Consider the following 26,219-nt stretch of genomic DNA (forward strand, 5'->3'; position numbering starts at 1 on the left):
CTCGTCGGCTGGACCTCGGCGCCGGCGAGGTGGTGCTCCGGCACGAGTCGTTACGGTTGGTCTTCCTCAACGTGCAGAGACATGTGGTACACGAGCTCTTCCTCCATGGGGGAGAATGTGGTGCTACGGGCATGGATTCAGTTTCCCTGCCATGTCGCTAGGGTTGACCATTGGTTCAGACCATCATGCACGCTCACACCTGCGGGCTGCGGCTGGGTCTTGCATGTGCGCGGGGGCGGGGGGGGGGGGGGGGCATGACTCCATGGTACCGATGGATGCAATACAGCTGGGAGGGCTGCGGGTGGTGGATAGTCACGGTTGGGAACGACTCTTAAGAGCATCTCCAACAGCCGCGCTTCGCGCCGCGCCCAAAAAATACGCTTGCCGCGCGCGCTTCTGATGGTTTAGCGCGGGGTTAGGCGCATGCTCCAGCAGCCGTGCTATAATGCAGCACGCGCGCCGCTCCAGCAGTGCCCAAAAATGCAGCGCGCGCAAACCATTTTGTAAATAGATTGCATTCAAATAAAAAGCATACAAAGTTATTTTACATAGATTGCAACTTGATAGGTAGTTCGAAAACATAGGTAGATAATTCGGTGCTAGATAGTTCGAAAACATAAAAACTAATCTCAGTCGCTCCAATCATCTGCACCATCATCATCGTCGTTGGTGTCGTCACAGGTTGACAGCCAGATGTCGAACCAACGCTCATCTTCTTCAGTGAAGAAGGAGCTCCCGCCTGCATTGACGAGGTCGGCCTGCGCACTCGCCAAAGCCTTCCGCCGACGCCTGTCGAACCGCTCCTCGCGGCGCCGGCGCGTGTCCTCCTCGCGGCGCCTTGCCCAATAACTCTGTTCGTAGGCGACATCCTTCGGGTGGCGCCGGCGCCACTCCGCCATGACCCGCTCGTCCTCCTAGGCGACGAGGAGGCAGCGCTGCCGTGCAGTGTGCTCCGCACGGTCTTGTGCGGAGTTTACACGAGGCGGCGGGGCGACGTCTAATGCCTGCTGGAGCGTGTAGACGTCCTGGAAGTTCATTTGGCAGCGCGACCTGCCTAGGCGCCACGCCGCCGCGTCGAACACGCGGGCGGCCTCATGCGCCGTGTCGTACGTGCCGAGGCTAAGCCGGAGATCGCCGGAGCGTATCTCGGCGTAGAACCCGCCGTTGGGGCGCTCGCGGACGCCGCGGTAGCCGGACGCAGAACGGCGGCGCGGCGGCATGGTGGCGCGTCGGGGGCGGGGCGCTGGAGCGGTGGCGGCGCGCTGGAGCGGCGATGGCACGAGAGGCACAGGGAGAGAGAGAGAGGAGCAGTGGCGGCGCGAGGGAGCGGCAGCGCTGCGCTTTTATAGGCGCGCGCGAAGCGGCGGCAAAAATGGAGCGCGAGCTGCCGCCTTTTCGCGCGCGCGCGCAACCGGTTACCGCGCGCGCTGTTTTCCCGCCACTGCTGGAGCGCGCCATTCCGTCCCGCGCGCGCTAAAATGGTGTTTTACCGCGCGCGCGCCCCTTTTCGCGCGTCTGTTGGAGATGCTCTAAACATCTCCAACAGCAGCGCGCAAAACAAGCGCGGCGCCCAAAAATATGCCTTTTTAGCGCGCGTGACGCGGCGGGATGCTCCAGCGGGCGCGCAAAAACCGTGCGCACGCTAAAACAAGTTGGGCGCGCTGTCCATCGCCTTATCCCGCGCTGGTAATTTGGGGCGCTGACTTCCGCGCGCGCGAACTCTCTCCTTTCTTCCTCCTTCGCACCGCGCGCGCCGGCGCCAGTGACCCTGCCACCATGGACGCGCACACCGGCACCCCGCTCACCCCGCTGTACAGCCGCGACCCCCCCCCCCCGCCGCCGCCGAAAACCCTAGCGCGGCGAGCGCTGGCGCAGCCGCCGCCGCAGCCGCCGCCAGCGCCGGAGCTCCGCCGACCGTCGGCCTCGCGCGCAGCCTTTTCTTGCCGCCGCGGATGACCACGCCGACGGGTGGCGTCGCGCCGGCGCCGTCCCGTGCCGCCGCCGCACCGTCGAAGCTCCCCAATGCGGCGGGGTCGAAGAAAGGAAAAACATCCGCAAAGAAGAAGGCGGCGGACGGCTCCGGCAGCTCGAAGGCGAAGAAGAAGCTTGCAGGGCGGCGGAGCGGCGCGGCGTCTACCGAAGCGCCGGCGAGCTCACTCGTTGAGCCGGCGGCCGACGCACACCACGTGTTCGACGAAATGCCCCCAAGGTGAAAAAAATTTCAACTTTTATTTTCTTGTTATTTTTTCAATGCATCATCATATAGATAGCTTATATTTGCATTGTTCAAAAAACTTTGTAGTCTCAACGATGATGCATACATGTCAACTATGGGTGTTGGGTCCAACAATTCGCATTGGTCTCAAACCAATGACATCCATTTGGACGACCATGAGTTTGAGGTGGACGAGGAGGGTGAGGGCATTGTCGAGGCACCGAAAGGAAGAGCGGGCAATTACACCACCAACGATGATAAATTACTATGCAATACTTGGTTGCAAGTGTCGAGGGATCCATCCATTGGAGGTGATCAAAGTAGAGATGCTTATTGTGGGCGAATGAAAGAATACTTTGATGCTCAGAACGTGAGTGGAATTGACCGCTCCAAGAGATCACTTCGGTCCCGATGGTCGACAATCAACTCGGATTGTCAAAAGTGGGCGGCCGCACAAAAGGCAGTTGACAAGCTTAACCCAAGTGGCACAAATGAGGATGATAGAGTAAGTGGCATCTCATACATGTTCATCATACTTGTTTTTGGTGTCCGAAGTGCTAACTTGTTTTGTTTTTCTTGTAGTACAACATTGCACAAAACTTGTTCAACGAAGAGACGAGGACAACCAAGAAGGGGAAGATCAAGAAAGGAAAGATCTTTACCTTGCCTCATTGCTATGAAGTGTTGAAGGATGATGAGAAATGGAAGAAGCGTGAAGATTTGGATGATTTGCATTTGAGCAACAAACGCAAGCGAACAATTGAGTTGAATGATGATAAGGAGGAGGATGATGCATCAAGTGATGATGGCAAGAGAAGCCCCACACCCAACTCGGTTTCATACTCGAAACCAAAACGACCGGATGGGTGCAAGAAGGACAAAACCGAAAAGAAGAAGAGGAAAGGAGATGATGAGCTCACAAATGCTATGGAAGCTATTGTGAAGGCAAGAAAAGAAGCCAACGAGGTGAGGAAAATGGCAAGGAACCAAGATGCCGCGGCTGAGGAGAGGAGGGTGGCCGCCGAGGAGAGGAAAGTGGCATTGGAGGAGAGGAAGGTGGGCATGGAGGAGCGAGCTAAGTTGTTGGAATGGGAAAAGCACTTGTTCTTCTTGGACACATCTTTGTTCAATGATGCGCAAAAGGAATATGTCAACCTTGCTCGTGAAGAAGCCTTGATTCAAAAAGAGCCATGATCCGCACCATGGGTTGCGGTGGCCTTGGCGCCATGGGTGGCGGTGGCCTCGGCGCCATGGGAGGCATGGGTGGCTTCGGAGCCATGGGAGGCATGGGTGCACCTCCGGCCGCTATGGGAGACATGGGTGGCTTTGGAGCACCCTCCAACGCTATGGGAGGCATGGGTGCACCTCGGCCGTCATGGGTGGCTTTGGAGCACCCTCCAACGCTATGGGAGGCATGGGTGGCATGAGTTTTGCTTCTCTCATGGGAGGCATGGGTGCATCTCCAGCCATGGGTGGAATGTCTTTCGATGTGCCTCCCACACATACCCATGAAGATGCCGTTGAAGATCTTGCCAAGACCGTCCGAGCTACACGTGATCGGTGCGTGATGAGGTTAGGGAGGAAGATTCATCTTCGAAGGCGGAAGAATCGTCTTCCGAAGAAGAGGAAGAAGACGAGGAAGATGATTGATGTGTTTTTATTATGTCTTGAACTTTGTTGGATGAACTTGGTTTGCATTTTGAACTTTGTTGGATGAACTTGTGGGCATGACTTTTATTCATCAACTTGTTTGTGTTAAATTTCACATGTTCATTGCATTTTGATGAATGTTTCAAACTTATTTTGTGTCCAAATGCTATATATTTGCGCACTGCTGGAGCGGCGCGCGCGCTGCATTTTAGCGCGGCTGCTGGAGCCAGCGCTGCGCGACGCGCCAAACCAGGCGATGGGCGCGCGGCAAACATGTTTTTTGGGCGCGGCGCGAAGCGCGGCTGTTGGAGATGCTCTTAGTCATCTTCCCGCGATTAAAGATAGCTCCCTCGTGTTAGGTACCTCCCTTCCATCCAGCGACCCGCGCCACCCCCGCGGCGGCCGGGCCGCGCCCCCCACATCCCGCCTCCTTCCCCCTTCTCTCCTCCCTCCCTCTATCGTCGGTGTGCCACGCCGGCCCTTGGTCGGGTGGCGTCGGTGGCGACGGGTCTCCGGCCCTTCATGGCTCTGGTGGCGTGGGGTAATCCGGGGTTTGGTGGTGCTCCCCGGTAGCGGGGCTTCCCCCTGGTGCGGCGTGAGTGGTCTTGGTGGCGGTGGTGCTGCCGTTGGTGGTGGCGCTCCAGCCCTGCAGGCCCAGATCTGGGCCCCTAGGGACCGATCTGTGTCAGGTTTGGCCCGCCTCGTTGCCTCCGGTTGGCCTGCGGCGGGGATGACAGCGTTGACGCCACACCGCTGTAGCATGACGATGGGAGCTTCATGGGCTTGTCCATGCCCGGCTGAGCTTTGGGCTGCATGAGGGTAGCTTTGTCCATGCGCAGGAACTCGCGCCTCCGCCGCGTCTAGTAACCGACGAGGACCGTCGGGAACACCGTAGGCGGAAGTGTTGCATCCTCATCGCCGAGGCGGACCAGCAAGCCAATGCGGAGTGGCCCCGGTGCTACCCACAGGATGTCGCCAACGAAAACACGAACGGAGAGGAGGGCAAATCGGAGCGCGGAACGAGCGGGCAGGCGCCGGCAGAAGGCACTAGCGATATCATAGTGTCATCTGGGACATGCGTCTTTCTTTGACGAAGAGGATCCTCGGTGGGAAGACGCATTTCTATCGACGTCGGACGACACCACCGAGGACGACGCGGAGAAGTTTCTATTTTATTTGCACCCTAGTTTTTATATATTTTTATTTGTATCGTAGATTAGTTTGTGGTGTTCGGTTCAACTATGATATTTGTATCGTTGAATTTTATCTATATGTTGTTTTTCAAATATTACCCCTATGTGCTTTGGTTGCTCGCGCGCGCCGTTTTTTTACAGTTGAAACGGCTCACGTGCGCAATATTTTATAGCGATCGCTGGACCCGTGCTCTGCTGCCTGAAAAAACTTGCCATTTCGACGTTGTAAAACTTGATTTAGCACGCCGCCCGGTTGCGCGCATGCTTTTAAAGAGGGTTACTTGGGTCCTTCTTTTATGATAAATCAGGGAGATTGAAACAACACGTACGGGGAGCTTTTTCAAGTGCCCAAATTGTGGATGAAGTGCGCGAGGCGAATTTTGAAGCTCGCAATCTCGCAAGGACGGCTTGTACACTAGCGAGAACCGCATATTTGGCTTGGAATCGTTCCAGAAATTATTTGCATTGATGATGTCATTACTAATTCATATAAATAAATAAAGTGTTATATTTCTTCAAAACAAAAGGTTGTCTTCATGGGCTGGGCCTCAAACCTAGTAGGTTATCTCCGTCAATATGACCTGGCCCATAGGCAACCCAAGTCGAGTCCGTGACGGAAATAACCCCTCCCCGCACCCGGAGCACCGCTCCTCGTGATAAGATGCTCAGGACGCCACTCCCCCAAACCTTTCGAGGATGCCCAAGGCCGGCAGGCGGCGCCGGAGGGAGAATCCGGAGACGGCAGCCAGGAAGAAGACGACGACGAGAAGCCGGGCAGATGATCGAAGATTGCAGTTCGCAGCCTTCGAGAGTGAGAAAGCCCAACGCAAACCCAAACTAGGTACCCAACCACCCCTTGATTCCCCCTCCTGATCACGACACGAGTAGTACTGGGGTTTATTTTTTCTGTATGTATGTATGTATGTATGTATATGTAGATGGTATGTACGACGACGATGTGGCCGAGTGCTCGTCGGAGGAATCCTCCTCATGTCCACCCAGCCCTCTGCTCCACAGACCCTACATCCCCGGCGAGCTAGCTCACAGGCCCGACATACATGCCGGCTTCAAGCACGCAAAGGCCGAATACCAAGCAGACAAAGGTCTTGATCTCGCTTTTCGTCGTCAATCTTCACATCATCCTCGTTATCATCATTCATCCAGACACTAACCTAGCTGTTTTTTCTCTATCTGTATCTATGTATGTAATGTATTTAGCTTGTCGGTTTGTCTTCACCTTGGACCGCTGCTCTTCGATTTCGTGCCTGTCTCACCAGCAACACCTTCTCCATATCCGTGAGCCTGCAAAGGATGCTGTGCTTTCTGCCTCCAACTCTATCATCACCCTCTCGTCCTATCTTGGTACGTGACTAAAACATATAGTAGTTCATAGTTTCGTTCGAGTTTGATTATAACTACCAAATTGATTTTTTCTTGACAAAACATAACCAAGGACTAGATTGTGAGGGATAATTAGTGCTAGATAAAAGGAAGAAGATCTCACGTAGTCCTATAGGTATACAAATACGAGCCTGTCCATAACTACGTTTCACCCGTCCTACCAAACCTAGCCGTTGCAACTGGCAGCGCTTCTTCGGGAGCTTCTTCGGGAGCTTCTTCAACCCTAGACGACGAACTCATCCGGTGCGCCAACCGCCGGCAGCAGAGCCTCTACAGCCGCCCATGCCCATGTCGGTAACCCATGTCTTGTATATGTACTCCCTCCGTTCCTAAATATAAGTCTTTAAAGAGGTTTCATTAGTGAACTACATACGGATGTATATAGACATAATTTAGAGTATAGATTCACTTATTTTGCTTCGTATGTAGACTTCTAGTGAAATATCTTAAAAGACTTATATTTAAGAACGGAGAGAGTATGTAGTAATACTTGTATTGCCAGCATGCCGGTAGCCGCTGCAAGTCCAGCTAGTACTCGATCTGGTAGTATGTTAATCTCTCCATGTACTTAGTAGTACTCGATCGTAATCACAAGTCAGCATGATGGATTTAATCTGTTCAAAATATGTTGCTATTGTTTTGATGTAAGCCCATAACTGAAATCTAATATGCATGCCAATTCTTGTGTACGCATGCATGCATAATGGTCATGGAACTAATCATGAGATATATATGTCTACCCAATCTCTAAGACACGCCGACCGGTAATTATCACGTTGTGAATCTAGGTTCACAACACTTAAAGCAACTATAACTTGTTGCAAAAACTGCAGAAGGCAGCATAACAGCTCCCGTAGAATATAAATAGATAATATTACCATCAAGAACACGTTTTTTTAATATAATTAGGACACACATTTTTAGGGTTGATTCTTACATGAAGCACAATTACCCTGAGGTCATCAGGCTTAATTAATGCAGGGCTTGCATGGCTTTTGGCAGCTAAAAGAAAAAACGCCTTAAGATATGAGCAACCTAATATGTCCGCTTACTAGATACAGTTGTGTACCTTTTCAACAGATCCTACCGATGAACTACAAGTGCAGGAACTAGGTAGACCGGAATACATGCTTCTCCCGTAAATTTAGTGCAGAATCCTCCAAAAAAGCTCACACCGAAGAGGAGGAAACTCGATATGTGATATACGTTTTTGTCATCAGGAAGAGTAATTTTGTGATGCTGTCATTTGGAAGTTCTATGCTATCAAGTTTGTTGCTTTGAAAGTTATTTTGTCAATAATTATGTGAGATGTGAACTCACCGCAGCATGTAGATGGTCAGGCTAAACTACTTATTATGTATTTCCTATTTTCTTCAATGCAACACTCCGGATGACACTTTAAACTGCTATTTTGTTATTTCGAGATACCGAGCATATGTTCCAGTTATTATTGTATTTGTTTTCATATATCTACCGTCCACCAACTGTGAAACTGCTTGGTAAATCCTTTCCTCCTTTCTTCACCATGATTTTTTCCTTTTTATTAATTTTCCATGTGTAGCCGTTGATATTTGTTTTGTCTGTAGATTGATCTGTGTACGCATGGGATTTTCTTCTTTTTCCCTAACAGCAATCATCCCTCACAATCTAGTCCCTAATTAATATTTTGTTAAGAAAAAATCAACTTTGTACATATAATTAAACTCAAACGAACTTAATAACAAATAGTCAATTCTCCCTACTTTCTATGACCTCGACCAACTCTTGTGACTTTCGAATTGCTTTGATTGCAGATGATGAGCCGCTGAATCGGTGTTGTGGTTTGTGGATCCAGCGGGACGACGAGAAGAGTACCGCAGTGGTTTTGACGTCCGCGCATCTCATTCGTGCAAAGGATCCTGACCAGTGGATGGATGAGTGGACGGGCGAATATCATCGCAAGGCTGAGGTTAGCTTCTTCATTCCCTAGTGTTTCTTTGTTTCCTTTTTTCTTTCCTATCAAAATTTATTCATTTCTGTAAATGTGCTTTCTCTTCAACTTTAATTTCATTGAAAAAAATGAACAAGTATGTATATGCACTCTATATTTCAAAAAAATTAAAAACTTGATCCAGTGTGGCATTCGCTTTTTCTGATAGTTAATCTCTTGAAAATGGTTTCGTCAAATACTATGAAAATTCTATCGTGCTGTCATAATCTTTGCGGTTGTCTTTTCCAGGTCATTTTTCACTTGTTCGACGAGACAACTGCAGTAGCCAGTCTCCTTTACCTCCAGGAGCACTATGAATTTGCTCTTTACGAGGTTGTAGTGAACAAACCGGTTCAATTGTCAACTTTCAACGACAATGTGCATTCTGGTCAAGATGTTTTCCGACTTGGAAGAGATGAAAATCTTGATCTAAGGATAACCCCATGGTAGGGTGGAATATATGATTCCACTCCCTCATGAGAGATGTCACTACATGTATTTTTCCAACAATGAACATAGCGTATGTACTATGATCTAATTCTAACTTTATGTTTTCTTTTTTAATTTTGCTATTTTGTTAGTGCAAATTATAATATTATTTGTTATCATCACTATCTTTTAGTTGAGTGACGATGGAGGCCCTGTCATTGACTTGGAAGGGAAGGTTGTGGGAATGGTGAACAATCAAGTCAATGAGACATTTCTACCTTCTTCTATATTGCACAAGTGCTTGGATTCGTGGAGAAAGTTCAAGTACGACCCTTATTCCCAATTACTTTTTAGTGTTGTTAATTAAGCTAATGCATTCTGTTATATACTGTAACTTATGCAGTACGATTAAATAATTACAGAATTGTTTTTGGATTGTGATTGCTTAATAATTACTATGTTTGAATGAATTGCTAAAGTATGATTCGGAAAAATCATTACGGGATGCCTAGGTGCTATAAAATATATATAACATTATAGAGAAAATGTGTGTAGGTCACCTTATCGACTTATGCATGTTCTCCAAACTATTCCTATGTAGGGTACGTATAGGAACTTAATTTGGTGTAAAGATTTAGTTTTTCTTTTTAACTTGGTGACTTATTCTTCTAGTATAATCCTCCTTTGAGAAAGGTGTGAACTAATGTATATTGTTATGGTATTAATTCTATATTGTTCTTGATTAAGTTTGTGTGGTACTCATTTGGTATTGATTCTTGTGAAATATGTTGTTTTATTTTAAAACTGGACTGTAAAACGATTACAATCTTAATGATTATATTTGGTATAGGTGCATCCCTCGGCCCCACCTTGGAATGACATTTACTTCCATCAAGCTTCTAGATCCTATTTGTACTGAGAGGATGAGGCGTAAGCATAACATTGAGTCTGGTCTTATTGTTGAAGAGGTATATGTTGGTGCTTAACATTGTTTATTTTCACATTTTATTAGTTTTCTCTAAACTGTTACTCACCTGCATATTATGGAGTAATCATGTTCAGTTAAACAACAGGTATCAAAAGAATCAAATGCTGAGAAACTTGGAATCCGCAAGGGTGATATTATTGAACGTTTCAATGGAGAATATATTTCTAGTACAATTGAGGTAGGTGTTTTAAAATTAAAAGATTTTGTGTGTGTGTGTGTGTGTCTGCGTGCGTGCGTGTGTGTTTCTAATTTATTAATGTGATTTTTATGCTATTGAATTTACTAACTTGTCAGCTGGAAAAGATGTTGTTGGACATTGGCAGCGACCATTTTGAACAAGCAAAACGCTTAAATGCCGAAATAGATGTACAAGTAAGTCGTTATTATGTTTTTACCGTTGATTGTATAAGTTATGCCAACCATAGCACTTTGAAATCATATTGTTGACTTTACAGATTCAAATATTCCGTGCCACAAGACTTTGCCGAAGAACTAGAAATTTGACTGTAATTATATCGGATTGTGGAGAGGACATCATAGAAGGTAAACATCTTTTCTTTTAACATAGTAGTTGGTTTTTGTTGTAAATCCTGAGTTATCATATTTCTCTCTTGTGTAAATTCGAGTATGTTTTAACTCAAATTCAAAGGTCGTAGAGGAAATTTCGGGCCCAATGTGGAATCTTAAATTACGACTATATAGAGGAAAATGTAATTATATAAAACATATCATAATGTATTACTACCTAAATACCTTTTTCTCGAAATAAAAAGCTAAATACCATACATCGCTATCGTACTATGCAACACCATGTAAGCCATTGCTAGGTCGGCCTGCTCATGTAAATTCTACTAGCGTGGTGTTAGTCTTCCATTTCAGTGCTGGGCCGGCAGCCAGTCTGTGGCTTGTCTTGCACTTTTTTTGTTAGATGTTTTTTAGGGCTAGCGTCTCACTTATACTTTTGGTAAATCTTTTCCATCATTGTACAGTTCTTCAAGATTGCTTGCCAAACATGTGAAATGCTCCTTCGTTTTTGGTATTCACGAAATTTGTATCACACAAACATTTTGTTTTGTCATCAATCTCCATACGCTATTTTTCCAGCATAGCAATATTAGTAATTGGAGATTTCTAAAACTGATACCTCTTGCCATTTTAGGCTGTACTATTTTTTTTTCATTTCCTGCACGCAAATAAACAGTGTAGTTTTTGCTTATGTTGCCATATTTCTGCAGGAGCAAAAGATGTAGTATCTTTTTTTTGATAAGGAGGAAACGAGCCCCCGGCCTCTGCATCAATCGATGCATGCAGCCATATTATTAAAGATAAAAAAAAATAGTATCTCAGATCCAAAGAGCTCAAAAAGCCCAAAGTGTAAAAGAAAACATGAATGAAATAGTACAAAGACGCCACATCCGGCGTATCTAAACTTAGACTACGATGCCTATGCATCTAGTCTATTATTAGCACGCCATCCAAATCACTTGAAGATAACCCGTGCGGCCATCTCCCATCGGTTGCACCCAATATCCATAAGATCCCTGTACTCCGCATGACTGAGTAACGACCATGTACGGATCCAAGACGTTGCTCTGTATATAACCTGCAAAAAGTTGTTGAAGTTCTTGCCATTAAAGATCATGTCATTTCTGGTATTCCATATTGCCCAAAACAAAGCACATATCCCAACACCGATAAGTTTCAATATTTTAACGTCAACTCCATTTAGCCACGTTGTAAATATTGAACCAACACATGTAGGTGGGATGATATTAAAAGCTATTTGAATAGTTCTCCATAGCAATTTTGCAAGAGGGCATTCTATGAAAAGGTGTCTAATTGTTTCATTTTGCTCACAATAGCAACAGTTAGGCCTTCCTCTCCAACTGCGCTTAAGTAAGTTATCTTTGGTTAGTATGACCCCTTTGTGTATAAACCACATAAATATTTTAATTCTGAGGGGTACCTTGATCCTCCAAATAGGTACAGATGTTGGTAAAATTCATGTATTTATCAGATGTGAATACATGGACTTGACTAAGAATACTCCATTCTTAGTTAAAATCCACCTAATACTATCTGATTGTTCAGATAAATGCACCTGCATGATTCTTTCAACCAAATGCAACCATGCATCCCAATGAGCTCCTACTAAAGCCCGCCTGAACTGTATATTAAGCGGTGTAGATTGTAGTACCGTGGATACATAATCCTCTTTATGTTGTACTATATTATATAACATTGGGTATTGAAGTGCAAGTGGTGTGTCCCCAAGCCAAGTGTCTTCCCAAAACCTTGTTGAGGCACCATTACCAACTATAAATTTTACCCTCTGGTAAAAATTCATCTTTATCTTCATTAGCCCTTTCCAAAATGGGGAATCATTTGGTCGAGCTGTAACCTGAGCTAAAGTTTTAGAATTTAGGTATTTGTTTTGAATTATCTGAATCCACATTCCTTCAGATTCTGTAGATAATCTATATAGCCATTTGCTAAGCAAGCATTTGTTTTTCACTTCTAGATTCTCAATGCCCAAACCCCCCTGATCTTTAGGAGAGCATATAATATCCCACCGAGCTAATCTGTATTTCTTCCTAGCTTCATCACTTTGCCAGAAAAACCGAGATCTGTAAAAGTCTAGTCTTTTTCGTACCCCTACTGGTATTTCAAAGAAAGACAATAGAAACATAGGTAAACTTGTTAACACCGAGTTAATTAAGACAAGCCTCCCTCCATATGACATTAGTTTGCCCTTCCAGCAACTTAATTTTTTCTCAAATCTTTCTTCGATACATTTCCATTCTTTATTTGTGAGGCGCCTATGATGAATAGGTATTCCGAGGTAGCTAAACGGAAGTGATCCTAGTTCACAACCAAATAGTTGTCTATACGCGTGTTGCTCTTCTTTTGCCTTTCCAAAGCATAAGATTTCGCTTTTGTTAAAGTTAATTTTGAGCCCTGATAGTTGTTCAAATAGACACAATAATAATTTCATGTTCCTTGCTTTAGCCATATCGTGTTCCAGAAAAAGAATTGTATCATCCGCATATTGTAATATAGACACACCCCCATCTACAAGGTGTGGAATAAGTCCACCAACTTGGCCCTTATCCTTGGCTCGCGTAATGAGTATTGTCAACATATCAGCAACTATGTTGAATAATACTGGGGACATTGAGTCCCCCTGTCTTAATCCTTTATGTGTTTGAAAATAATGACCTATGTCATCGTTTACTTTAACACCTACACTCCCTTTCTGTATGGAAGCATCAATTTGATCTCTCCACCTTTCATTAAAACCTTTCATTCGTAAGGCCTGTTGAAGGAATGACCAATTTACCTTATCGTAAGCCTTTTTGAAATCTACTTTAAAGATAATTCCATCTAATTTCTTTGTATGGATTTCATGCAACGTTTCATGAAGAACGACAACCCCTCAAGGATATGTCTCCCAGGCATAAACGCCATCTGTGTCGGTTGGACTACAGAATGTGCTATCTTCGTCAATCTATTTCTGCCAACCTTTGTGAAAATTTTGAAGCTCACATTTAGCAGACAAATTGGTCTAAACTGTTCAATGCGTGTTGCTTCCACCTTTTTTGGCAACAACGTAATTGTTCCAAAGTTAAGGTGGAAAAGCTGCAACTGGCCCTCGAATAAATCTTGGAACATAGGCATGAGATCACCTTTAATAATATGCCAACAGTTTTTATAAAATTCTGCTGGAAACCCATCTGGTCCCGGTGCCTTATTACGTTTCATTTGTGCTATTGAATCATAAACCTCTTTCTCTGTAAAGGGAGCAGATAAAACCTCATTCTCATCTGCATTTAGTTGAGGTATATCATGATTCAAGCTCTCATCCAGTGAGACCAGCGTCTCTTTTGAAGGTCCAAATAATTTCTTGTAATATTCATATATGTATAATTTTAAGTTTTCATGACCTACTATTGTTCCTTCATCTTGCTCCAGTTGAATTGTTTTTTTCTTTCTATGCTTGCCATTTGCAATCATGTGAAATTTTTTAGTATTATCATCTCCATGAACTACCTTGTTCACCTTAGCTCTTTGTGCCCATTTCATTTCCTCTTCTCTTAACAATTTTTGCAACTCTCTTTCAGCATTTATCTTATTATTCCTATCTGTCCTGTCTAACTGTGCCGACTCGGCTTTGATGTCTAAATCATCAATCAGACGAGTGAGTTTTTCTTTTTCTATTTCATAAATATCACTCTGATTTTTCGTCCATCCTCTCAGAAATTGGCGAAGATGTCTTATTTTGTTCTGCCATCTTTCAATATTCGTAGAGCCGCCAACTTTTCTAGTCCATTCACGAGCTATGAGATCCATGAAGCCTTCTCGTTTGAACCAACTTAATTCAAATGAGAAGACATTTTTATTACCTACATGATTGGCCTCCCCTGAGTCAACCATGAGTGGTGTGTGACCTGAGATGGCTCTTTGTAATGCCCGTACTGTGACAAAGGGATACTTCTGTTCCCACTCGACACTAGTTAGTACTCGGTCCAACTTCTCATATGTTGGTACCGGTAGAGAGTTCGCCCATGTAAATTGTCTACCAGTGAGGTCAATCTCCCTCAGATCGAGACTCTCAATAACCATATTGAACATGAGTGACCATCGTTCATCATAAATCGTTATTTTTTTCCTCAGTCCTCCTGATTATATTGAAATCTCCCCCACCATTATTGGGATTGTTTCTTCTCCAGAAATTCTTACTAGATCAGCAAGGAAATCAGGTTTTAGTTCTGGTTGAGCTGCACCATATACGGCTATCAAAGCCCATCTGAACCCATCAAGTTTCGATCTCACTCGAAACTTAACGGTAAACTCGCCGTAAACCACACTCATCACCTCCAATGTCTCACATTTGACACCAAGTAAGATTCCTTCAGATCTACCCCTTGGTGGCAAACAGTGCCAGTCAAACTCAACCCCTCCTGATAATGCATTTAAAAATTGAGGCGTAAAATTATCTCTACCAGTCTCTTGTAGAGCCATAAAATCTAGTTTATATTCTATCGATGTGTCTCTAAGGAACCTTCTTTTAGCCAAGTCTGCTAGACCTCTGCTATTCCAGAATATTCCTTTCATATATCATCATGGAATTTTTTCTTTTGTTTCACTCTGGCACTTCTCCTAACCGCTGATTCAGGAAAAACCTTCCTTTTCCAAGGTCGCTTTGGTTTTTCCAGAATCATTTGAGTGATACCTTCTTGGTTAATTGATGGTGAATGCATACCAGGAATTAAAGAGGCTGTATACCCCTCCAATCCCGTACCATCCCCCTCCTCTTCCTCTCCGTCTATGTGTAATAAACTTTGACATACTTTTTGTAATTCTACTCCTCCTAATTCATTAATATCTTTTTCATTCATAGGCTTCACCGATGCAAGATTTTGAATAAACTCTATAGTTCTATCTGTTTCTATATCAAGAATATCATTAATAGTTTTGGCTAATTGTTTGCTAGAAGAACCCATAGTAATTCCTATGTCGCTAGCATGTTGTATAATCTCAGACTCTGTAAAATGAAGTATTGAAGCATTATGATCAATTTGCGTACCTGTAGCTGCCTCGACATTTCGAAGCTTTGCTACCCTCATGGCACGCGCTAGTAACATGTCATCGGCATCCGGCTGCTCCTGGATACGTTGACTGAACCGTAAATCTCCGCAAGAAGGATCTGGAATTCCTCCAAAAGAAATCACATCGTGTGAAGATATAGATGTATGTTTTCGTCCTGTTACCTCACAATCAACAGCAACCTTGTCCTGCCCAGATGAAGGTGCCTGAACCTGTTCCGGTATTGCAATTCTAGTGTCTTGATGCTTATGTTTCAGCAAGCAAGATTCAGACTCTGTAATTTGTCCATTCGGTCCATCAGAATCAGCATTTACGTTGCTGTTGTTGCTCATCAGCCCAGCTGAAGCACCGTTGTACTTCTTATGTCGCTGCTGTTTCTCATTAGACCAGCCGAAGCATCTTGCTTCGTATATTGCATGTCACCCTGGGACACAACGTTAGAATATTGACTTGTACTTCTTACCTCATTGCTACTGTTTCCCATCAGCCCGGCCGAAGCATCATTATGCTTAGAAAATTGCATGTCACCCCGATGTACCTCCTGATTACACGTCGTAGGCACGGATGTCTGTTTCAGGCTCAGTTGCTCATCCTCCGTATGAAGTTTGATTGAACTGATTGGCGTGGTCAGCACCTCCAAGTGTGAGAAACGCATTAGCGGAAAGGTATTATTTCCTTCACGTGGTATCTCTTCACGTGGTATCAGCGGAGAGGTATTATTTCCTTCATGTAGTATCTAATTGAAGCTTGATGTTTTTATTCTTGTAGGCCTTACCCAATAACTACTAGCCTTTGAAGACAAGTCTACTAACAAGTTCATTCTGAACAACTGATTAATGCATGGAGCCAACAGAATTAACAGATACAGTATTCTATACATTTTTTTTTGTGTGTGTGTGTCCTCGGAAAAGAACTTCAAATTACCGTGCCTCTTTAAATGTAGTTAATGGACCATCGAAGCAATATAGCTTAGAGCACTACGTACCTGTTATTGGCTACATATTTTGAGTTTTTGTGAGACTTATATCATGCCTGTACTGCGGATGATCAATTGAACTAGTTAATTATGCTAGGGTGAAATGCTTGGAACTAGATTCATATATTTACATTGTAAATTTTCCTTATATATGTATATGCAAATAAAATCTGTATGAAGGGTAAAAGAGAAGGAAAAATCTAATTAGAAGCGTCGTACAACAGACTTCCCGTGCGGCGGCTCAGCACGATTCATGCAAAAGATCGTGCGGCTAGACGCGTCATGAGCGACCGCCCACCGTTTAATGCAGGGTGTGGGAACTTTTCAAATTTGCAGCATTTTCTTTTTTCACTAGCCACGATTCCCCATTCCTCTCCCAAATCCCTACATGTGAGCTCACCGTACTACGACGAAGGGCGGATCCCGTGCGACGAAGGGCAGAGCGCCGGCGCACGACAACTCCGGTGAGTCCATTCTCTTGCTTTCCCTCACGGAGATGGTGGGTTGGGCGGGGCCGAACCGGTTGATCTAGTCATCGGTTGCAGAGGGGTGGGGTGGGGGGTTGGGTTGCAGAAGGGATCGCCAGTGAAGATTGATTCCGGCGAGCGTGAAGAGCGACGGCCAGTTCCACTAGCGTGGTTGCAACGCGGTTCACCCCTTCGACGTCGTCTCCGCCCATTGCGGCGCGGTTCCTTTCGGTCCAACAGTTTTTGCCTTCTACCCCCAAATCGGGGCGGAGTCCCACCGCCTCCTAGTCCGTCAGATTCGCGCTGAATCCATGGATTGTTGGAGTTAGTTACGGGTGATATGGTCGGGGTTGGTTGATCGATCGGATGCTGGAGGTGGTCGTAGGACCATCGTCATTCGTCCATGGGTTCCTCCGTTGGCGCTAGGTGTTGTTTGTGGCGCCACATTCAACCAGCATTGGTCGTGGAAGCACCTGAAACGTGTTCCTGATTGCATTGCCTTGCTAGATCGCTTGTCCAGTTGCCAGTTTTAGTGTACCATGCGAACACGCCGAAGACGCGCCTAGGATATCAATCTGGTCATCATTAAGTAGTACGACCGCCTTTCATTTGCACTCCCATAGCGTTCCTCGTTTTCTCGAGTGACATGGGGAAGGGATGGAAATGTTTAGACTGGGCTTGCATTATATGACATGGCATACCTTAATGATTTGGCTACATCACTATATGAGCCTTGCGTGTTAGTATGAGCTACATTTTCAGTTATGTTGTTAGACTGGTACACTTTCCTGCGACAACCAGTCTGTTTTTCTTACTACGAAATGTTCACCCAAATTACCTGTTTATAACATATTACAATAATGAGAAGACTAATCATGCCTGGGCAAGGGATGTGGGCAAGCTCTTGCAGAGCTCATCCGGATTGAAAGGGCTCATGAGCTTTACACAGGCGCGGCTTTGAAAACCTTGGCAGATTTCTGTGTCATTGTACGCCTTGTTGAAAATGTGCGTCGTCCCAAGATCATCATGAGCTCCTGCATTTCCCCATCCGGTAGATGCCGGTTAGGGGCCGCTCGCATTTCCATGCCACCAACAGCCCCTCTAGAAGTTGCATCTAGCATGGCAAGCTCGGTGAAGTTTTTTTTTTGGCAGCTTGATGTAACTAATCTAGCAATCGCGTACAGCTAATCTGGCAACTAGTCTAGCAAGTTGATACTGTGGCAACATAGGGTTTTTTTTGTGTCGAAATAGTAGGTGAGGTTGACTAGGAGTCTTTGTAAGGGTACACCTAACCTTTCCTGTCAATCTAACATAATTATTTTTTGGCAAGCTCGACAACTAAAAATGTGTTCTTCATGTGTTTTTAAAAACGAAGAGGGGTTTCTGAAAATGCCAAGGAGAAAGAGGAGCCGGATGGAACCCGTTGCTGGTGGCAGGCGCGCAACCAATAAGTTTTCTGGTTACTACAACAAATATGTTAATCCATGATAGTAGGTTCAAAAGAATCTCGAAAGGTCGACTCGAAAGGTACACACATGAGGGAGGGGTATGCCTGTTGGGGAACGTTGCATGGGAAACAAAATTTTCCTACGCACACCGAAGATCTATGCATGGTGATGACCATCTACGAGAGGAGAGATCGGATATACATACCCTTGTAGATCGCTAAGCGGGAAGTGTTAAGAAACACGGTTGATGTAGTCGAATGTCTTCGCGATCTAAATCGCAAGCCGTCCCGCGATCCAATCACGATCTAACGCCGAACGGACGACACCTCCGTGTTCAGCACACGTGCAGCTCGATGACGATCTCCGCCTTCTTGATCCAGCAAGAGAGACGAAGAGGTAGCTGAATTCTCCGACAGCACGATGGCGTGACGATGATGGTGGTGGATCTAATCCGACAGGGCTTCGTCGTGCACTACCGGAATAACCTACGGGGTGTCACGAAGTAGTGGAGGGAGAGGGGCTGCGTCGTGGCTTGAGGTGCGGCTAGCGTCTCTCACCTCCACTATATATAGGAGGGAGGAAAGGGTGGCGCCCTAGGGAAAACCCCTAGGGTTCGACCGGCGCACCAAGGAGGGGGAGGAGTCCTCCTCCAATTCGGTTTGGTGGAGGAGGAGTCCTCCTCCTAGTAGGTTTGCCCCACCTCCTCTCTTTTTGGCACATAGGCCTATTGCGCTGGCCGCCCAGCACACTAGGGTCTGGTGCGCCACCTTTTAGGTCTATGTGGCCCTCTCTGGGTGGGTGGCCCCTCCCGGTGGACCCCCAGAACCCATTCGTCACTCCCGGTACTTTACCGGAAATGCCCGAAAACCTTCCAGCATCCAAATATACCTTCCTATATATCAACCTTCGTCTTTGGACCATTCTGGAACTCCTCGTGACATCCGGGATCTCATCCGTGACTTCGGACAACATTCGGTCACCAACATTCATAATTCAACTATACCAAAACGTCACCAAACCATAAGTGTGCAGACCCTGCGGGTTTGAGAACTATGCAGACATGAGCGAGACACTCTCCAGTCAATAACCAATAGAGGTACCTGGATGTCCATATTGTCTCCTACATATTCTACGAATATATTTTATCGGTTGAACCTCTATGTCAAGGATTCAGTTAATCCCTTATAACATTCTCGTTGTCCTTCGGTATGTTACTTGCCCGAGATTCAATCGTCGGTATCTCTATACCTATTTGAATTTCGTTACCGGCAAGTCTCTGTACTCGTTCTGTAATACAAAATCCCGTGGCTAACTCTTTAGTCACGTTGCTTGTAAGGCTTGTTGTGATGTTGTATTACCGAGTGGGCCCCGAGATACCTCTCTGTCATACGGAGTAATAAATCCCAGTCTTGATCTATGCTAACTCAAGGACACCTTCGGAGATACCTGTATAGCACCTTTATAGTCACTCAGTTACGTTGCGATGTTTGATACACACAAGGTATTCTTCCGGTGTGAGTGAGTTACATGATCTTATGGTTATAGGAACATATACTTAACATGCAGAAAAATAGTAGCAATAAAACGAAACGATCACATGTTACGTTCGTAGTTTAGGTCTTGTCCATCACAACCCTTTTCTATGGCCATGAAACCTCGACCATCTTTGATCAACGAGCTAGTCGACTAGAGGCCTACTAGGTACAATGCGTTGTATATGTATCCACACATGTATCTGAGTTTCGGTTCAATACAATTCTAGCATGGATAATAAACGATTATATTGTACAAGGAAATATAATAATAACTATTTTGTTATTGCCTCTAGGGCATATTTCCAACAATGCCATGGCACTGGGGGACGAAAGTACCTCGGTGGCATGCCTGATGGAAAAGAATAAATCCTCGAAAAAACGTACAATGTTGGAATTCCTCGAGAGTTGGCATGGTGTCGTCCCATGGAACATGTAGGGTGTGGTAAAAGTTTGGGCGCACTTCGAGTAAGCCTCCCCTCAGGCCACTTGTAAACCGAACCATCTCCGAGCTAGTCTCTCGGTTTTGAGAGGGGACGTGTCGAGTGTGTGCATGAAGTGCGGGGCATGTTGCACTGTTGGCCTCGAAACTTCTCGTGCTCTCAAAGGAGACCATCGCATGACACGTGCCACGCCCCCGCATTTTCGGACCCGCGTGCAATATTTGAGAAATTTATTGCTCTTCTAGGATTTCATCGCCGAATATTCCAAACCTACAAGGCACCACATAAAATCATGACCGAAATTAAGCAGCATGGAAAATCCTTTGTCGTGTCCTTGCAGCATGCCTAGTCCCTACGTAAACGAGGGAGGGGCATGCCATGGCACCAGGGGGCGAAAGTACCTCGGTGGCATGCCTGATGCAAAAGTTTAAATCCTTCAAAAAGCGTACAATACTGAAATTCCTCGAGAGCTGGCACGAAGTCATCAGATGGCCCATGTAGGGTGTGGTAACAGTTTGGGGCGAGTTTCAAGTAAGCCTCCCCTGAGGCCACTTGTAAACCACACCATCTCCGAGCTAGTCTCTGGGTATCGAGAGGGAACGTGTCAAGTTTGTGCACGAAGTGCGGGGCCTGTTGCTTCGTTGGCCTCGAAACTTCTCGTGCTCTCAAAGGAGACCATCTCACGAAACATGCCACGCCCATGAATTTTTCAGACTCGCGTGCTATATTCGAGAAATTTATTGCTCTTCTAGGGTTTCATCACCGAAAATTCCAAACCTGCAAGGCACCACATGAAATCATGCCCGAAAGTGGCATGGGAAATCCTTTGTGATGTCCTTACAGCATGCCTAGGCCCTACTCACACGAGGGAGGGGCATGCCATGGCATCGGGGGGGGGGGGGGGGGGGCGAAAGTACCTCGGCAGCATGTGTGATGCAAAAGTCTAAATCTTCAAAAATTTGTACGATGCCGGAATTCTTCAAGAGCTGGTACGGTGTCATCACATGCCCCATGTAGGTTGTGGTAAAAGTTTGGGCGCGTTTCGAGTAAGCCTCCCCTCAGGACACTTGTAAACCGCACTATCTCCGAGCTAGTCTCTAGGTATCGAGAGAGAATGTGTCCGGTTTGTGCACAAAGTGTGGGGCTTGTTGCTCCGTTGGCCTCGAAAGTTCTCGTGCTATCAAAGGAGACCATCGCATTACACGTGCCACGCCCCCCCCATTTTTCGGACCCACGTGTGATATTCGGGAAATTTATTGCTCTTCTAGGGTTTCGTCGTCGAAAATTCTAAATGTGCAAGGAACCACATGAAATCATGACCGAAAGCGACATGGGAAATTCTTAGTGATGTCCTTGAGGCATACCTAGGCCCTACATAGATGAGGGAGGGGCATGCGGTGGCACCGGGCAGCGAAAGTACCTCGGTGGCATGCCTGATGCAAAAATTTAAATCCTCGGAAAAGCGTGTATGCTGTCGGAATTCCTCGAGAGCTGGAATGGTGTCATCACATGGCCCATATAGGGTGTGGTAAAAGTTTGGGCACGTTTCAAGTAAGCCTCCCCTCAGGCCACTTGTAAACCGCACCATCTCCCAGCTAGTCTCTAGATATCGAGAGGGAATGTGTCCGGTTTGTGCATGAAGTGCGGGGCATGTTGCTCCGTTGGCCTCGAATCTTCTCGCGCTCTCAAAGGAGACCATCTCATGAAATGTGCCACACCACCAGATTTTTCGGCATGCGTGCTATATTCGAGAAATTTATTGCTCTTCTAGGGTTTCATCATAGAAAATTCCAAACCTGTAAGGCACCACATGAAATCATGCCCGAAAGCGGCATGGGAAATCCTTTGTGATGTCCTTGCAGCATGCCTAGGCCCTACGCACATGAGGGAGGGGCATGCCATGGCACCGGGCGGTGAAAGTACCTCGGTGGCATGCGTGATGCAAAAGTCTAAATTCTCGAAAAAGCGTACGATGCCGGAATTCCTCAAGAGCTGGCACGGTGTCATCACATGGCCCATGTAGGGTGTGTTAAAAGTTTGGGCGCGTTTCGAGTAAGCCTCCCCTCAGGACACTTGTAAACCGCACTATCTCCGAGCTAGTCTCTAGATATCGAGAGAGAGTGTGTCCGGTTTGTGCACGAAGTGCGGGGCTTGTTGCTCCGTTAGCCTCAAAACTTCTCGTGCTCTCAAAGGAGACCACCGCATTACACGTGCCACACCCCCCATTTTTCGGACCCACGTGCAATATTCGGGAAATTTATTGCTCTTCTAGGGTCTCGTCGCCGAAAGTTCCAAACGTGCAAGGAACTGATACGTCTCAAACGTATCTATAATTTTTGATGGTTTCACGCTGTTATCTTGTCATCTTTGGATGTTTTGTTTACCTTTTATATCATTTTTGGGACTAACTTATTAATTCAGTGCCAAGCGCCAGTTCCTCTTTTTTCTGTGTTTTTGACTCTTTTCAGATCTGATTTTGGAACGGAGTCCAAACGGAATAAAATCCCTGAAATAAATTTTTCCAGAATGGAAGAAGATCGAGAGGCTTGAGGTCCAAGGCAGTGGGCTCTCAGGGAGCCCACAAACCCTATTGCCGCGGCCAGGGGGGAGGCCGCGGCAACCAATCTTGTGGCCCCCCTGGCGCTCCCCTGCCCTAGGTCTTTGGCCTATAAATTCCCTAAAAATCCAGGAAAAATCAGGGCATCCACGAAAACACTTTTCCGCCGCCGCAAGCTTCCGTTTCCGCGAGATCTCATCTGGAGACCCTTCCCGGTGCCCTGCCGAAGAGGACTTTGGAGTTGGAGGGCTTCTACATCAACATCATCGCCTCTCCAATGACTCGTGAGTAGTCCACTTCAGACCTACGGGTCCGTAGTTAGTAGCTAGATGGCTTCTTCTCTCTCTTGGATCTTCAATACAAAGTTCTCCATGGAGATCTATCCGACGTAATCCTCTTTGGCGGTGTGTTTGTCGAGATCCGACGAATTGTGGATTTGTGATCAGATTATCTATGAATTATATTTGAGTCTTTGCTGATTTCTTATCTGCATGATTTGATAGTCTTGTAAGTCTCTCCGAGTCTTGGGTTTTGTTTGGCCAACTAGATCTATGATTCTTGCAATGGGAGAAGTGCTTGGTTTTGGGTTCATACCGTGTGGTGACCTTTCCCAGTGACAGAAGGGGCAGCAAGACACGCATCATGTTGTTTCCATCAAGGGTAACAAGATGGGCTTTTATCGTAGATATGAGATTGTCCATCTACATCATGTCATCTTGCTTAAGGCGTTACTCTGTTCTTTTGGACTTAATACACTAGATGCATGTTGGATAGCAGTCGACGTGTGGAGTAATAGTGGTAGATGTAGAAAGTATCGGTCTACTTGTTTTGGACGTGATGCCTATAGATATAATCATTGCCTTAGATAACGTCACGACTTTGCGCGGTTCTATCAATTGCTCGACATGAATTCGTTCACCCACCGTCTACTTGCTTTCATGAGAGAAGCCACTAGTGAACACTACGTCACCCGGGTCTATTCACAACTATCGTTTCAACTTTCACTTTTACTTTGCTTGTTTACTTTGTTGCTTTCAGTTCTCACTTGGCAAACAATCTATAAGGGATTGACAACCCCTTCATAGCGTTGGGTGCAAGCTCTTTGTGTTTTTGCAGGTACTTGTGACTTGATGAGATCTTCCATTGGTTCGATACCTTGGTTCTCAAAACTGAGGGAAATACTTACCGCCGCTATGCTACATCACCCTTTCCTCTTCAAGGGAACACTAACGCAAGGCTCCAAGGCCGCGGGGAAATCCTTTGCATATTTGCCAAGGAAGTCCCTAAAGGCGTAGCCGTAGCAGCAGGATTCCTGACGCTGTACCAGGGAAGGTCTGTTGTCGCAGTAGCAGAAGGATTTCTGGCGCCGTTGCCGGGGAGGATCAAGTCAAGAATAGTCTCTCGTCAACGTGCTGATTTCTTGCGAGGGGAGGAGATCTATCCTAGTAGGTGTCACAAACTCATCTCTTGCATTTACCATTTTTGCTAGTTGCCTCTCGTTTTCCTCTCCCCCACTTCACATTTGCCGTTTTCATTTGCCTTTCTCCTTTGTCGTTTTCATTTGCCTTTTTGCCGTTCTCTTTTGCCTTTGCCGGTTTTCTTTCTTGCTTGTGTGCTTGTTTGTTTGTTGAAGTCATCATGGCTGAAAACACCAAACTTTGATTTTATTAGTACTCTGATTGCTCCCACCAATAGTGCGGAATCGTATGAAATCAACGCATCTTTGCTGAATCTTGTAATGAAAGAGCAATTCTCTGGCCTTCCTAGTGAAGATGTCGCATCCCATCTCAATACCTTCATTGAGCTTTGCGATATGCAAAAGAAAAGAGATGTGGATAATGACGTGATTAAGTTGAAGCTTTTTCCTTTCTTGTTGCGAGATCGCGCAAAAACTTGGTTTTCTTCTTTGCCTAAAAATAGTATCGATTCTTGGGATAAGTGCAAAGATGCTTACATATCCAAGTATTTTCCGCCGGCTAAGATTATCTCCTTACGTAACGATATCATGAATTTCAAGCAACTTGATCATGAACACGTTGCACAATCTTGGGAGAGGATGAAGTTAATGATTAGAAATTGTCCCGCTCATGGCTTGAGTTTGTGGATGATTATACAAATCTTTTACGCTGGTTTGAATTTCGCTTCTCGCAATATCTTGCACTCCGCCTATGTTGGAAATCTGCCCTAGAGGCAATAATAAATTAGTTATTATTATATTTCCTTGTTCATAATAATCGTTTATTATCCATGCTAGAATTGTATTGATTGGAAACTCAAATACATGTGTGGATACATAGACAACACACTGTCCCTAGTGAGCCTCTAGTTGACTAGTTCGTTGATCAAAGATGGTCAAGGTTTCCTGGCCATAGGCAAGTGTTGTCACTTGATAACGGGATCACATCATTAGGAGAATCATGTGATGGATAAGACCCAATTATGAACGTAGCATATTGATCGTGTCGTTAAATTGCTATAGTTTTCTGCGTGTCAAGTATTTGTTCCTATGACCATGAGATCATATAACTCACTAGCACCGGAGGAATACCTTGTGTGTATCAAACGTCACAATGTAACTAGGTGACTATAAAGATGCTCTACAGGTATCTCCGAAGGTGTCCGTTGAGTTAGTATGGATCAAGACTTGGATTTGTCACTCCGTGTGACGGAGAGGTATCTCGGGGCCCACTCGGTAATACAACATCACACACAAGCCTTGCAAGCAATGTGACTAAGTGTAAGTCACGGGATCTTGTATTACGGAATGAGTAAAGAGACTTGCCGGTAACGATATTGAAATAGGTATGCGGATACCGACGATCGAATCTCGGGCAAGTAACATACCGAAGGACAAAGGGAATGGCATACGGGATTATATGAATCCTTGGCACTAAGGTTCAACCGATAAGATCTTTGGAGAATATGTAGGATCCAATATGGGCATGCAGGTCCCGCTGTTGGATATTGACCGAGGAGTGTCGCGGGTCATGTCTGCATAGTTCTCGAACCTGCAGGGTCTGCACACTTAAGCTTCGGTGACGTTTCGGTAAAGTTGAGTTATAAGTGTTGGTAACCAAAAGTTGTTCGGAGTCCCGGATGGGATCCAGGACGTCATGAGGAGCTCCGGAATGGTCCGGAGGTAAATATTGATATATAGGAAGTCCTTTTTTGGTCACCGGAAAAGTTTCGGGCTCATCGGTAGTGTACCAGGAGTGCCGGGAGGGGTGCCGGGGACCATCGTGTGGGGTGTCACGCCCCAAGGGGTCTCATGGGCTATGGGAAGATATAAACCAGCCCCTAGTGGGCTGGAATAAGTTCCCACTAAGGCCCATAAGGTTTGGGAA

General features: G+C 45.7%; 1 protein-coding gene across 1 annotated transcript; it reads left to right on the forward strand.

Moving 5' to 3' along the window:
- The first annotated feature begins 5,745 nt into the window (after positions 1-5,745).
- LOC123397597 lies at positions 5,746-16,519 on the forward strand. Its single transcript, XM_045092133.1, has 10 exons — positions 5,746-5,899; positions 5,997-6,161; positions 6,277-6,420; positions 8,253-8,407; positions 9,051-9,181; positions 9,708-9,825; positions 9,931-10,023; positions 10,140-10,217; positions 10,301-10,388; positions 16,221-16,519. The coding sequence occupies exons 1-10, from the start codon at positions 5,755-5,757 to the stop codon at positions 16,232-16,234; spliced, it is 1,131 nt and encodes a 376-aa protein (XP_044948068.1). The 5' UTR covers positions 5,746-5,754; the 3' UTR covers positions 16,235-16,519.
- The last annotated feature ends 9,700 nt before the right edge of the window (positions 16,520-26,219 follow it).

This window comes from Hordeum vulgare, chromosome 5H (assembly GCF_904849725.1).
Source record: "Hordeum vulgare subsp. vulgare chromosome 5H, MorexV3_pseudomolecules_assembly, whole genome shotgun sequence".
Classification (NCBI taxonomy): Eukaryota; Viridiplantae; Streptophyta; class Magnoliopsida; order Poales; family Poaceae; genus Hordeum; species Hordeum vulgare.